The sequence below is a fragment of the Galeopterus variegatus genome, unplaced genomic scaffold (assembly GCF_000696425.1).
Source record: "Galeopterus variegatus unplaced genomic scaffold, G_variegatus-3.0.2 Scaffold393, whole genome shotgun sequence".
Taxonomy (NCBI): Eukaryota; Metazoa; Chordata; class Mammalia; order Dermoptera; family Cynocephalidae; genus Galeopterus; species Galeopterus variegatus.
Genome location: NW_007726504.1, coordinates 108,104 through 123,247, shown reverse-complemented (window position 1 = coordinate 123,247; position 15,144 = coordinate 108,104). Strand labels below are relative to the sequence as shown.

The window sequence follows — 15,144 nt, the reverse complement described above, 5'->3', positions numbered from 1 at the left end:
GAAAGCTGTCATGGTGGGAATGGCCCGCCAGCCCTGGAACCCTCTCTGGTTTGGTCCCTCTGCTGCTGCCCTATGGCCATTTCCAGCTCATTTCTGGGAAATGAACTGCTCTCTGTGGCCAAACACCTGGAAAAGTGGGTTTACTTAGCACTTGTCAAGGCATCCTAAGGACAGGCAAGGTGGGAAGGGGAAAGGGACTGCAACAAAGTGAGACTCCGAGAAAGTCAAATGTCTCAAATGCATGAACAAACACAACAGAACTGATGGGTTTTCTCGAGAAATCTTTGAAATCTGAGACCAGTCTGAGTCCTAACTGCAGTAAAATCCATGGGCATGCTTATATTTAACACTTTAACACAAGTTAACAACATTTTGGTAAACACATCTTAGGTGGGAGGGAAGGTATGGTTAGACAGAGGGAAGGGAAGAATCTGGGGTCCCTGTGGGTCCTCTAGGCCACAGCAATGGGTGGGGAGCATCTCAGGTTTCCAACAGTCCTGGCAGCACACTGTGCTGTGGGAGTTGCGTGGCCTTCGAGCTAATGGCCATGCTGCCCGTTGGGAATGAGGTGCCTGTTGGCCCCGAGGCCATTCATCAAACAGTCTCTCTCTTTGCCTTTGGTAGCCTCTTTCTCTTCTTCCTCCTCCTCCTCTTCATCTTCCTCTTCATACTCATCGTCATCGTCACTTCTCACATCCTGGATATTCTGGACAAAGAAAGGAATTGGCTGTGAGCAACCATCTTCCAGGAAGAGTCTTCAGTGATTATACAAACAAATGGACCCAGTTTAGAGGTCAGGCACCCTTTAAAGAACACCCAATATCAAACAACCAAACATTCACCAAAGTAGACCATATCATGGGTCATAAAACACATGTTAACAAATTTAAAGAATTAAAATTAAACAAAGTATGTTTTCTGACCATAATGGAATTAAACTAGAAATCAGTATCAAAGAGATAAAAGGAATATCTCACAACACTTGGAAATTAAGCAATACACATCTAAACAATCAAGAGGTCAAAGAGTAAGCCTTCAAGGATATTAGAAAATATTTTGAACTAAATGAAAATGAAAATACAACATATCAAAATCTGAGTGTAGCTAAAACAGTGCTTAAAAGGAAATTTGTAGCGTTGTATGTTTATACTGGGAAAGAAGAAAGTTCTCAAACTTGAGCTTCAACCTTAATAAAAAAGAAGAGCAAAATAAACTCAAAGCAAGTAAAATGAAGAAAATAATAAAAAAAATCAATGAAATTGAAAACAGATAAACAACAGGAGAAGCAATAAAACCAAAAGCTAGTTCTTTGAAAAGATCCCTGACATTGATAAGTCACTCGCAAGAGGGAAGGCACAAATTACCAAAAAAGAAAAAGGGGCTATGACCATAGATACTATAAAAATATTGTCTGCCATAGACAATATAAAAATAATAACAGAATGCTATGAACAATTCTATGCATATACATTTGACAACTTAGATAAAATGGACCAATTTCTAAAAAACTGTCAAATCTCATCCAAGATGAAATAGATAACCTGAATAGTCATATAACTATGAAAAACATTGAATTTCTAGTCAAAAACCTTTGAAAAGGAACATCATCAGGCCCAAATGGTTTCATTGGCAAATTCTACTAAGCATATAAAGAAAAAATAACACCAAATCTCCACAATCTCTTCCAGAACACAGAAGAGGGGAGAATATGTCCCAATTTATCTTGAGGCCAGAATTACCCTGATACCAAAACCAGGCAAAGACAGTATAAGACAACTACAGACTAGTATCTCTAATGAACATAGACATAAAAATTCTCAACAAAATATTCAAATCAGAACAAGCAATGTATAAAAATAATAATACTCCATGATGAAGTGGGATTTGACCCAGTAATGCAAGGCTTGTTCAGTATTTGGAAATCAATGTAATCCATCATTAATAATATAAAGAAGAAAACAATAGATTATATCAATTAATGTAGAAAAATCACACGACAAAATTCCACATGCATTCATGACAAAAAAGAATAGAAAAGAACTTCCTCAACTTATTAAAGGCTATCTACTAAAATTTTACAGCTAACATCATACTTAAAGGTGAATGATGGAATGCTTTCCCTTAGGATTAGGTACAAGGCAAGGAAGTCCACTTTTAACACTTCTATTCAACATTGTGTTGGAAGTCTTATTTAATGTAACAGGGCAAGTGTAGGGAAAACATAGGAAAATGGTCAGGGCCCCTCAGATGTTCAGAATCTTGCCAAGCATTTGATGTAAATATCCACATGCACTCAGGTGTTCCTTGGTTACTATCTAATGTAATTGCATATGGGTACCCAGGTGTCCTGGGTTATAGACTTAAGTATAAAGGACTAACAGCTCTGATACACAGCGCTCCTTGGGACACTCCCGGAGGCCATTAGGGTGACTGCTCCTAGCTCTGAATAAAGCCTATTAATTTTCTACCCACAGCTCCCAGGATCTTTTCCTATTACTTAGCTCATAGACCTGCATGTGAGGGGTTTGTGACCCAGTCTGTACAATGGGTTTTTAGGGTCTGTGAGCCCTAGCCCTAGCTTGACAGCAAGAAAAAGAAATAAAAGTCATACAGATCAGAAAGAAAGAAATAAAAGCATCCCTATTTGCAGATGTCATGATTGTCTATGTAGAAAATCTCAAGGAATCAACTAAAAAACTCCTACAAAATAATTGAGTTTAGCAAGATTGCAGTATACAAATTCAACCCACAAAATCCCACACACATGCACACACACACAAAACCTCACTTACTAAACACTAATGTGGTAGGCTTGCAAAGATCCTCAAAGATATTAGGTCTTAATCCCTGGAACCCGTGAGCATTACCTGTTATGGTAACGTTTTTGTGGCTGTGATTAAGGATTATGAGATAAGATTATCCTGGATTATCCACGTGGGCCCTAAATGCCATTGCAAGTGTCCTTATAAAAGAGAGGCAGAGGGATATTTGACACACAGAGGAGAGGCAATATGAAGACAGAGCAAGAGACTGAAATGATGCAGTTACAAGCCAAGGAAGGGCGGCAGCCACCAGAAGCTAGAAGAGGCAAAGAACAGATCCTCCCCTAGAGCCTCTGGAGGCAGCACCACCCTGCTAACACCTTAGAACTAATTATAGGTTTCTGGCCTCCAGAACTTTGAGAGAATACAGTAGTACCCCCTTATCCTTGGGGGATATGTTCCAAGACCCCAGTGGAAGCCTGAAACCATGGATACTATCGAACCCTATATATACTATGCTCTTCCCTATACATACATACCTATGATAAAGTTTAATTTATAAATTAGTCACAGTAAGAGATTAACAATAACTAATAACAAAATAGAATAATTATAACAATATACATAGTAAAATCTATGTGAATATGGTCTCTCTCTCTTCCCCCTAGAATAACTGATCATACTTACTCAATTATTTTTGAACTGCAGTTGACCACAGGTAACTGAAACCACAGAAAGCAAAACTACAGATAAGGGGGAACTACTGTTCATTTCTATTGTTTTAAGCACCAAGTTTGTAGTAATTTGTTACAGTGTCCATAGAAAACTAATACAACTAGTAGTGTCCAGTTAAAAATTGAAATTTAAGGGGCCAGCCTGGTGGCGCACTGGAGAGTGCGCCGGTTGGGAGTGCGGCGGCGCTCCCGCTGAGGGTTCGGATCCCATGTGGAGACCGGTTCCTGCTCACTGGCTGAGCGCAGTGCGGGCGCAACACCGAGGGTTGCGATCCCGTTGCCGGTCCCTGGTACGGGTGCGACACCGAGGGTTGCAATCCCGTTACTGGTCAGTAAAAAAGACAAAAAGGAAAAAAAAAATTGAAATTTAAAAATCTATAACATTTATGATTGTTTTGGAAAATGAAATACTTAGGTATACACCTAACAAGGCATGTATAGGACTTGTTGTAAAACCTACAAAACTCTTATGAAAGAAATTAAGACCCAAATAATTGGAGAGATATACTATGTTCATGGGTTGGAAGACTCAACATAGTAAAATATTAATTATCCCCAAATGGATCTGTAGATTTCACATAATACCAATCAAAATCTCAGCAGGTTTTTTTTTTTTTTTTTTTTTGGAGCTACAGACAAGCTGATTCTAAAACTTATATGAAGAGGCAAAGGGGCAAAGGAACTAGAATAGCGAAAGCAATTCTGAAAAAGAAGAATAAAATGAGGTGGACTTACACTCTCCCATTTCAAGACTTACTATAAAGTTACAGGAATCCAGAAGGGGTGGTATTAACAAAGGGGTAAACATATAGATTAGTGGAGCAGATTAGAGACTCTAGAAATAGATCCACAAGAATATGGTGAACTGAGTTTTGACAAAGGTCCAAAGCAATGCAATGGAGAAAGGATAGTCTTCTCAACAAATGGCATTGGAACAATTGGACATCCATAGGAAACAAGTAAACTTTGACCTAAATGACATACCTTAAACAAAAGTCAACTCAAAATGGATTGTAGATTTAAATGTAAAATGTAAAATTCTTTTTACTTTTAGAACTTTTAGAAGAAATTAGAAGAAAACCCATGACCTGGGGTTGGGCAATGAGTTCTTAGAGATGGCACAAAAAGAATACTCTTGAAAAGAAAAAATTGATAAACCAGACTTCATCAAAATTAAAAACTTTTGCTATAGGAAAGACACTATTCCAAGAGTGAAAAGACAAGCTGCAAATTGGGAGAAAATATTTACAAATCACATATCCAACTTGTATGCATAATAAAGAACTCTCAAAAGTCAACAATAAGAAAACAACTAACCCAATTTTAAAAATGGGCAAAAGGCATAAAAACAGGCACTTCAACAAAGGGATACAGGATGACAAATAAGCATATGAGATGTTCAACATTAGTAACCATTAGAAAAATGCACATTAAAACCACGATAAATACAACTACAAACCCACTAGATAGCTAAAATTAAAAATATCGATAATATCAAGTGCTGACAAGGATGCACAACAACCAGAATTTTCATGCACTGCTGGTCGAAATACAAAATGGTGCAGACACTCTGGAAAACAGTTTGGCAGTTACTTATAAAGTTAAACATACACTTACTGTACATCTCAGCAGTCCTACTCTTGAGTATCTGTCCTAGAGAAATGAACACTTATGTTCACACAAAAACAAAATTTTATAAAAGCTCTATCTGTAATTGCCCCAAATTGGAAGCAACCCAAATGTTCCTCAACTGGAAATGGACAAACGGTGGTACATACATAGAATGAAATACTACTTAACAATAAAATGGAACAAACTATTGACACATAAGAAGTTGGATGAATCTCAAAGACATGCTGAGTAACAAATGTTAGTTTCAAAAGGTTACCTACTATATTCCATAGGGTACTAATGCCATTTACATGACATTCTCAAAAAGATAAAACCATAGGGATCAAGAGCAGATAAGTCGTTGCCAGGAACTGGGTTAGAGAAAAGAGGTATTTGGGGTGGTGGAATTGTTTTGTGTCCTGATTATGGCGATAACTACACGAATCTATACATATGTTAAAATTCACAGAACAGTACAACAACAGAAAAAAGTCTATGTAACTGATAATAATTTTAAAAAGAATTTCTTTTTACAAAGCAGACACTATGGTTCTCTCTAAACCATTTGCTAAGTAAAATATTACTCGTGGATATTACTGATAATCAGGATGTTTTCTGTCTTCTTCATGTATGAACTTCTTCAAGGACAGTTCTAATTAAGAGTTGTTTCTTCCATTTCTGTCATGGTTTCTCAAAGTAATTTTGCAAGAAAATCTGCTAGAAGAATAATATTTCCCCTGAGGTGGAATTGCTATAGGTCAGCCCTCATCTTGTGAAAGACAAAACATGGTATGAATACTAAAACAAATAAGAGAACTCAAACTCTGTGCAAGTCCAGTGATGGATATGACCCCAGGGTCACCCTCTTAGCCAGTTCACAAACGTCTCTATTAAACCCAGCTTAGAAAAAAAAAAAAGAAATATATATATATGGAAGGTGGAAGCTGTTTCCTCACACATCATTTTTCAAGATGACATCTGTAACCATATGAGTTACTTTTTCTTCTGTGACCTGCAGACTAACAGTGACCACCTCCTATCAGTCTTGGGATATGTGTAATCAAATACCTCCTCTGTGTGCAATCTCCATGCAAACATGGCTTTTAAAAAAACCAACGTGCACACATTCTGCTGGCTTCGTCACTGAGACTTAACTTCATGGGGCTCTTCTCTGTATTTTCTGTTTTTCTACAACAATACACAAAGGGTCTCAAAATAAACAAGCCTCACTGTAAACACTGAGGAATAAACTTGGCATCTCCTCAGTTAAGATGCAATGGAGAAGGGCAACCTTTCTCTGATATTCTGGCAGCTGGGATCAAAAGTGTTGCCTCCTACAGACAAAGTCTTTCAGGAAACAGCCATGCTTGGCTGACACTCACTTTCATGTCTGGTGCCCCTGAGGCCTCCTTTTCCTTTCTCAAAAGATTTTTGTAGGGAACAAGGGGAAACTCAAATCAGAGCAAAGAACTGAATTTCCCTCCAGAAAGGCATACTGGCATCTACCCACCCATTTCTCCAGGACTTGGAGAGCTGTGTTAGCTGAGAGAGAAACCAGCCCCACCCCAACCACATCCTCAGCACCTCACGTCTATGAAGAGGTCCTGGACCATATGGGGCCTTTTGAATTGGCACCTTCGTGGTCACAGAAATTGGGGAACATTCCTGCCTCTTAGTGCGCAGAGGCACATGACATCCACATATCCTGCCAGACGTGTGCATAGTGAAAACCCTGTTCATAACTATCCAAGCCTAGAACCTAACTCCATTTTAATTCAAGCACAGAAATTTTTGCATGGTTTTAATATATTATGAATTTTCCAGGAATGCAACTATGTATGTAAGTCAAAGGAAGGCTATACTTTGCTTTGTTTGGAACCTCACAATTCTAGAAAAACCATGTCACTGATGGCAATGCTGCCAATGACATTTGAGTCACCTGCACAACACACCTGCATAGTCTGCACTTGTAGCTGTCCCATTCGTGGTGATTCTACATATAAGCAAGCACAAGCATCTGTCAGCTTCATTATGTTTTCTAGTGTAGGAATGTAGAGTGCACACATTTTATACACGAAATGCATATATTATCAGAAATGTCTTTCATCTTATCTCTTTTTTATTATAATTGGGGCATCATATTGTTTTTTGAAATTATGATCATAGGCAAATTATATTCCCTAGGAACTTAATTTCAGGCTAATAGAGGGATGTTGATCCAATAGGATTGAGAACCATTGCCTTAGATAATGAATCAAGCTCAGAAAGGATCCCTGTGGATTTCCTGGTGGGGAGTTTGTCAGATGGAAGTATAAAGTGGTTGCATGTTATGCAAACTTGAATAACATAAATTGGAAATTGCTCATATTTAAATATTACTAAAATGTCACTTTATATTCAATTCTACCTGTACATGCCATCTTCCATGTAACAGTAACAGCAATGACACTTAAACGGCTTACCATTGCCGGGCACTGGACTAAGCAGTTAGTATGAACAATAACATTTTCTCCTCACAACCATAGGACATAAAAGCCATGCTCTTTAATTTCAATGAGAAGAAACTATGGCTCAGAGGGGTTAAGTAACTTTTACAAGGTCACAGAGCTATGAGAGTCAGACAAGATGAAAATCCAGACCCTAAGCTTAGACACCTTGAACCACAATGATCTATAGACCCCTGCTGGAGTAGACTGCACAAATAGGTGGAGAGAAAGGGCACCCAGGAGGCAGACAACCCTACTCTGCTTGAGGAGAGTTCTTTGTATAAGAAAGCACCCTCTCTTCTCCTTCTCCTGTGCTGAGCACCAGCTGTCTCACTACACCTTCTCACCTCCATTCTGACCCTGCCGTGAGTGCCATCAGCACTGGCCTTTAGGCATAAAATCTGAGATAATGAAAATCTCCCTAATTAATGATTTTTACTAGGTGAGACAAACACTGTCATGTTCTAAATTCTATTTCATGTAAAAACAATAGTTGAGATCTACCAGGCAGATTTGACAACCTATTAATGAATTGCAATTCACAGTTTGAAAAACATTGGCTAAGGTATGCTAGAAAAAGCATACCTTAAAGATTTGAAAAATCAGCTGAAATTAGAAAAGCTTGAGAATAGATGTAGATCACAATACATATTCTTAAATCATTTTAAAATTAAAAATATTTTCTTGCAATTGAAACACAGAAATAAAAAACAAAATCAAGCTTGCTCTAGGAATCTACATACTTGCTAAAGGTCAAGCCACAGTGTTTTCTGGACTTCTACCTGTCTGCTTTGGCTGAGTGCCAAGACGTCACCTGAACAACCAGCATGGCTCCATTTCTTGAAATCAACCAGCTTCTTTCATTTTATCACACTTATCACTTTTTTTTTTTTTCTTTTTGTCTTTTTTTCGTGACCGGTAACGGGACCGCAACCCTCAGTGTCGCGCCCACACCACGCTCAGCCAGTGAGCGGACCAGTCTCTATATGGGATCCGAACCCACGGCGGGAGCGCCGCCGCGCTCCCAAGCGCCGCACTCTACTGAGTGCGCCACCGGGCCGGCCCACTTATCACTTTTTGATCTTCACACTCCAACAACCCCTACTCTTAGGTTTTGTTACTGGGCTATTGGAACTCATCTCACCCAAATTGTTGGCCCTGAACCCTTCTACAAATCCCAAGAAAACACATGCATAAAGAAGGATCCCATATTAGTCCATTTTTGTTGCTTATAACAAAATTCTTGGAACTGGGTAATTTATAAAGAAAACAAAATTTATCGCTTACATTTTCTGAGGCTGGGAGGAGGTCCAAAGTCCATTTGGTGGTGGCAACAGTGACCCAGGGGTCTCACATTGCAAGGTGGTGGAAGCAGAGAGAGCAAGAGGCAGACTCTCCTCTAAAGCCCTCAGAACCACGCCCCTGACCACTATTTTAATCCATTCACTACTGCATGGTCCTACAATCTAATCACTCTTCAAGGCTCCACCTTTCAATTACCTTAATAGGATTTCCCACCTTCTTAACAGTCACAGCCAGGGCTAAGTTTCTAATACACAAAACTTGGGGGACACAATTCAAGTTTCAGGGAGTTTGGGGGGACATAATTCAATCCACTACAGATCTAAACCCTTCTTTGAAAAGTGAAGGGTGGGCCCAGGCTTCAGCAGCCACGGGCTGCAGTGACTTTGTGCAACCTCTCATGCGTGCCAGAGCGTGTTGCAGCACAGATGCCTGCTATCTGCCAGATTGAGCGCCCCTGTGGTGAAGATTTTAGCAACCACCATTTAAGAAAGCATTATACTATTCAGATAACTTCAGAGAACTTACTTTTTAGAACTAGTAAAGGTACCTAGCCATTCCACTGAACTTTCTCCAAAAATGACATGGGTCCTCTAGAATAAGCTATTAACAATATTATTCATTCCACAGTTGGAAGTGGATGAACATCATTTTTGCAAGGTCTTTTAAGGGTCCCCCCGCCCACAACTTCCTATGGTTACACAAAAGGATGGTGAAAAGAATGAAGAACAAATTACTAGCTTAGTAGAGACCTTGTTAGTAGTCTTACTAGGGGCTTTGGAGCTCTCACATCACTAACTAGAACCAGTACTGGCAAATATTGTCAGCTTGACACTCCAAGTGGACAGAGGAGACTGGCATTCAGAGGATGGGCTTGAAATCAAGGTTAACATGAAGGGAGTCCCCCAATCAGTCTGAGAGCATCCCACACACTAGGAGAAACAGAAAACCCTGAAATTGGGTCAAAATGACCTTCCCCTGATAAAAGTCATCTCAAAGTCAAAATTCTTTTAAGGATGTGTTCTAGAAGCAGAAATATAGACATGAATTGTCTCACATTCAAAGACTCGCTCATTCCAAGAACTGGAGTATCCCTAAAGCAACAAACATACTCCCAACTTCTATTTGTCCTTTTTTGAGGGTGGTGGGGGTGTCATGAAAAAATGATCAAACCTGTAATATCATGTGGTAATTAGCTTTGGCTGGTGTCAAATCTCTTAGACACATAATACAAGACAACATCCCTGGCTTCCTTTGTCCTGAAGTGCTAAAGCACTGCCTAAAGTCTTTTTCTAAAATTATTTTGGTAAAATACACATGGCATAAAAATGATCATCTTAACCATTTTTAAGTGTGTTCAGTGATATTAAATATATTCATAATGCTGCACAACCATCATCACCATCCATCCCCAGGACTCTTCCCATCTTGTGAAACTGAAACTCTGTACCCATTAAACACTAACTCCCCATCCCCCCCTTTTCCCAGCCCCTGGCAACCATCATTCAACTTTCTGTCACTACAATTTTGTCTACTCTAAGTACCTATATAAGTGGAATCATACAGTATTTGTCCTTTGGTGATTGGCTTCTTTCACTTAACTTAGCATAATGTCCTCAAAATTCATTCATGTTGTAGCGTGTATTAGCATTTCCTTCCTATTTAAAGCTGAATAAAATTCCATTGTAAGTATATACCACATGTTGTTTATCCATTCATTTGTCAATGGACACTTGGGTCGCTCCTATGTTTTAGCTATTGTTAATAATGCTGCTATGAACATTGGTATGCAAATATGTTTGCGTCCCTGTTTTCAACTCCTTTAGATATACACCCAGAAATGGAATTGCTTGATTGTATGGTAATTCTATGTTTAATTTTTTCGAGAACCACTACACTGTTTTTCACAGTGACTGTACCATTTTACGATTCCAGCAACATTTGTTATTTTGTTATTTTTTTGATAGCCATTTTAATGGGTGTGAGGTAGATCTCATTATAGTTTTGATTTGCATTTCCTTAATGATTAGTGATGTTGAGCATCTTTTCATGTGCTTATTGGACATCTTTAGATAAATGTCTATTTAAGTCCTTCCCCATTTTTGAACCAGGTTGTTTGGGTTTTTTGTTGTTGTTGTTGTTGAGTTTTAGGAGTTTATACATTCTGGATATTAATTCTTTAACAGCTATGTAATTCACAAATGCTGTCTCCCACTTCTGGGGTTGCCTTTTACTTTGATGATACTGTCTTTTGATGCCTCAAATTTTTTAACTTTCATGAAGTTCAATTTTCCTATTTTTTCTTTCATTGCCTGTCCCATTGGTGTCATGTCCAAGACGTCACTGACAAATACAGCATCATGAAGATTTTGCCCTAAGTTTTCTTTTAAGAGTCCTATAGTTTAAGGTCTTACATTTCGGTCTTTGATCCATTTTGAGTTCATTTTTGTATATGGTGTTAGGTAAGAATCCAACTTCATTCTTTTGCATGCTGATATCTAGTTTTCCCAGCACCATTTGTTGAAAAGCCTGTCTTTTCCCCTTTGAATGGTCTTGGCACCCTTATAAAAAATCACTTGGCCATATATGTGAGAGTTTATTTCTGGGCTCTCTACTCTATTCCATGTGTCCATATGTCTGTCTTTATGCTAGTACTACACTGTCTTTATTACTGTAGCTTTGAACTAAGTTTGAAAATCAGGAAGTATAAGCCCTCCAGCTTTGTTCTTTCTCAAGATCGTTTTGACTATTTGGGGTGCCTAAAGTCTTTTAAGTCCTGTGGAGTTTAGATCCAAGTTGCTTCAAACATAACCTTAAGATTGGCTTATTCATGGTTCCCTTATTTGTAGAAGAAAACAGATCCAATTTTCGTGACTGGTTCAGGTATACAGAATGCCTCCTCTTGAATTTCAGAGCCAGACAGAAAAGTTGCTTTTTACACTGTCCCATATTCTATTTTCCACTGCTGGTTTCGCGCTGCTATCAATGGATCTAATTTCTTAGGAAATGATTTTAATTTGCTAAGACTTAGAGGCTTTTAAAAATGAACTTCTAAGATAAAAAGTAAGTTTTAGTGCTACATGGGCTCTGGAGAGTATCTAGTCTGACATATTCATTTTCCAGATGAGATAAAAGCTCCAGGCCTCTGTCCCACCCAGTTGAGTGACACAGTTTAGTGGCAGCAGAACCCAGATTACACCATGTGGCTTTTTATAAAAATGCATGGATTTCTAGCATATGCTCCATATTACCTAAAATAAATAAAAAGTGCACCAGACTCTCTGGGATCACCAAATTGTGATGGATGCAGAAAATGATTCGATTACATAAGTATAATTTGCTTTGGGGATTAAAACTATTAAAATTATAGTATTCTCTAAAATGCCACAGTTTACATTCTTTACAAACAGCTTTAGGTTCCATAGTCTGAAAGTTCCACAAATCTAATTGGCCAAATATATGCAAAATCATTTTGAAAAAAATTTCACTGGGATTTTAGGTAAGCAACATTTAGAAAATAATCATGGTAAGACAGACAATTAAGCTCAGAAAATTTGTGTTAAAATTGAAATGTTAAAGCTTGTTTCAAATATTGGTATCTAAGATATACAAAAAACTCAAAGAACTCATATGCACCATTAAGAAGGAAAAAAATTTAATGGAAAAGCAGGCAAAGGATATGATCAGGCAATTCATGAAAGGGGCAATACGAATGACTAATAAGCTACACAAATACTCATTCTTAGTAATCAGGAAAATGCAAATTAAAATAATGATATAAAATCTCAAGTTCATCAAACTGGTAAATATTGAAAAGTCTGATAATACCAAAAGTTGGTGAGGATGTGAGGAGAGAGAAACTCTCATACACTTGATTTGAAAAATAATTTGGCAGCATCTATTAAATCTGACCTAGCAATTCCACTTGTAAAGAAATTCACATATGTGTTCACAAGAACACACGTATCAATATGAATAATCTTTATAAGGGGTGAAACTAACAAGTTGCACAATTATATATACTAGATAAAGCCATTTGTGTAAAGTTTAAAAATGCAGAAAACAATACTCTAATGTTTGTAGCTATAGCCAAACATAATCAATGTATAAAAGCATGGATGGAATGACACCAGCTTCAAGAAAGTGTTCACCTCTGCAGAGGAAGAGAGACAGAGAGGGGAACAGGAAGTGCTAGAATTTACTGGAATGTGCCATCTGTCTTCCCCAGGTTCTCTTAGGTAATTTCATCTAGTACATGGTAGGCACTCAGTATATACCTGTTGAGTGAATGAATGAATGAGTGAATCTAATACCACAACATTTAATTAAACACCATATAAAGGTAGATGACTCCCAAATTTATATCCCCAGCATGGACTTCTCTTCAAGGCTTCAAACTCAAATAATGAATAGTGAGACAATATCCTCTCATCTGTCTAAGAGTCTGATCAAACTCTGGTCTCCTCCCTTTATACCACTTTCTTCTCTGGTCTCCCATATTTCAGCGAATTGTACTACCATTCACTTAGTTGCTCAAGGCAAAACCTAAAAATCACCCTTGATTCCTGCCCTTTATGGGGGACTTTTTTTTCCAGCCAATTGCACTTGGTAAATTTGACCTAGCAATTCCACTTATAGAGAAATTCACACACATGTTCACAAGGAGACACACACCAATACGAATAATATAAGTTGTGAGAATAACAAGGTGCACAATTATATATACTAGACAAAACCATTTGTGTGAAGTTTAAAAATGCAGAAAATAATACTCTAATTTAGTTCGTGGCTATAGCCAAACATGTCAAAGATACAGGCCCCTGCACTCTTTAGTGATTCCCAAGTCGTAACAGATCTCTGTGGCCGGGATCCAGTTTCTGGGCTGGCATGATCTGTCGGTAAGCCCAGTCCTGTGACCTCGAGTAGGAGAGCAGAGCAGTCAGCTGGGCTGTGCTGCATGAGCTGACCTTGGAGATGCAGCTGCATGTTTTGGTCCTGAAACAAACCTCCTGACCTACAGTCCTCTGTAGCAGGACTTGACAGCCACTTCAGATAGTTCCTGCTGGACAGTGCTGCTCCCCTATCTCAGAGGAGCAGGATTGCTATTGTTGGCAAGATTTCTGAGTAAGAAAAATTCAAAAAGTTTCTCGCCTGCCCTTCTCTAGAATAAACAAAACTTGATTTGTTCTTAGACAACCCCAACCCCCCAGCCCACATTCAAAAGGAAATGCATAACATTATCACCTATTGGCCCATAGTGGAGGGGCCATTACATGACACTGTTCTACACCAGAGATTCCGAATTGATGTGCTCTGACAGAGTTAGAAGATATGCTGAGATGCCAATCCCCTCAGCCCTGCAGATGGCAAGGAAGAGCCAAAGGCATGGTGGTGGCCTCCTCCCTCTGCGGGTGCCCCCTTCAGGGTACCCCTAGTGTGCTGTACAGACATCAGCTCTCAGGGACCACAGGCAAGGAAGGGTGGGAAGCGCTGTCCTGGACTCTGGCTACAATGCTGAGTGAGATTCCCCACTAAGTAGACACCCTGGCTCGTTTCCTTCTTCTAAGCAGTCCTCCACATAACTGCGATGGCCTGAACAAGAGACAAGAAGCTGTGTAGCTGGGACTTTGGTCCTGTGCCTCCTGCAGAGGAAAGGGCGCGCATGGGGCAGCAGTACACTCAAGAGCAAGGCGCTGAGCAGTGGGCACTAAGGGCACAAGAGTGAATGATGGATGCCTGTTGGGCGTGGCCAGCACCTCCTCCCCGGCAGATGGGCCCTCCCAGCCCCTATGTGCAAAACAATGAAGGCAGTGAAGGCCATTGTGCAGGTGGCCATCAACGCAATCGTGTTCACGGTAACCACTGAACAATTAGCCATCATCTCATTCTCTCAGTCCAGCACACCTTTCCAAAGGCAGTTGCCTTATTTCCACAAAAAAAAAAAAAGCCTCTTCAGCAAAGGGTGCTGGGATAACTGGATATCCATATGCAGGAGATTGAAACTAGACCCATACCTCTCACCATATACTAAAATCAACTCAAAATGGATTAAGGATTTAAATATACACCCCGAAACAATAAAACTTATTAAAGAAAACATAGGAGAAACCCTTCAGCAAATAGGGCTGGGCACAGACTTCATGAATATGACCCCAAAAGCACAGGCAACCAAAGTAAAAATAAACAAATTTAGTGAAACTAATGAAAATAATGATACATCATACCAAAACTTGTGGGATACAGCAAAGG

At 39.1% G+C, this 15,144-nt stretch overlaps 1 protein-coding gene across 1 annotated transcript in view; it reads right to left on the bottom strand.

Annotated features, from left to right (window-relative positions):
• Positions 1-224: 224 nt before the first annotated feature.
• CERS3 (ceramide synthase 3) overlaps positions 225-15,144 on the bottom strand; it is a 72,908-nt gene continuing 57,988 nt past the window's right edge. Inside the window, exon 10 of the mRNA XM_008568276.1 lies at positions 225-706. Within this exon, the coding sequence (XP_008566498.1) occupies positions 539-706 (168 nt within the window). The 3' untranslated portion in view covers positions 225-538. The remainder of the gene's footprint in view (positions 707-15,144) is intronic.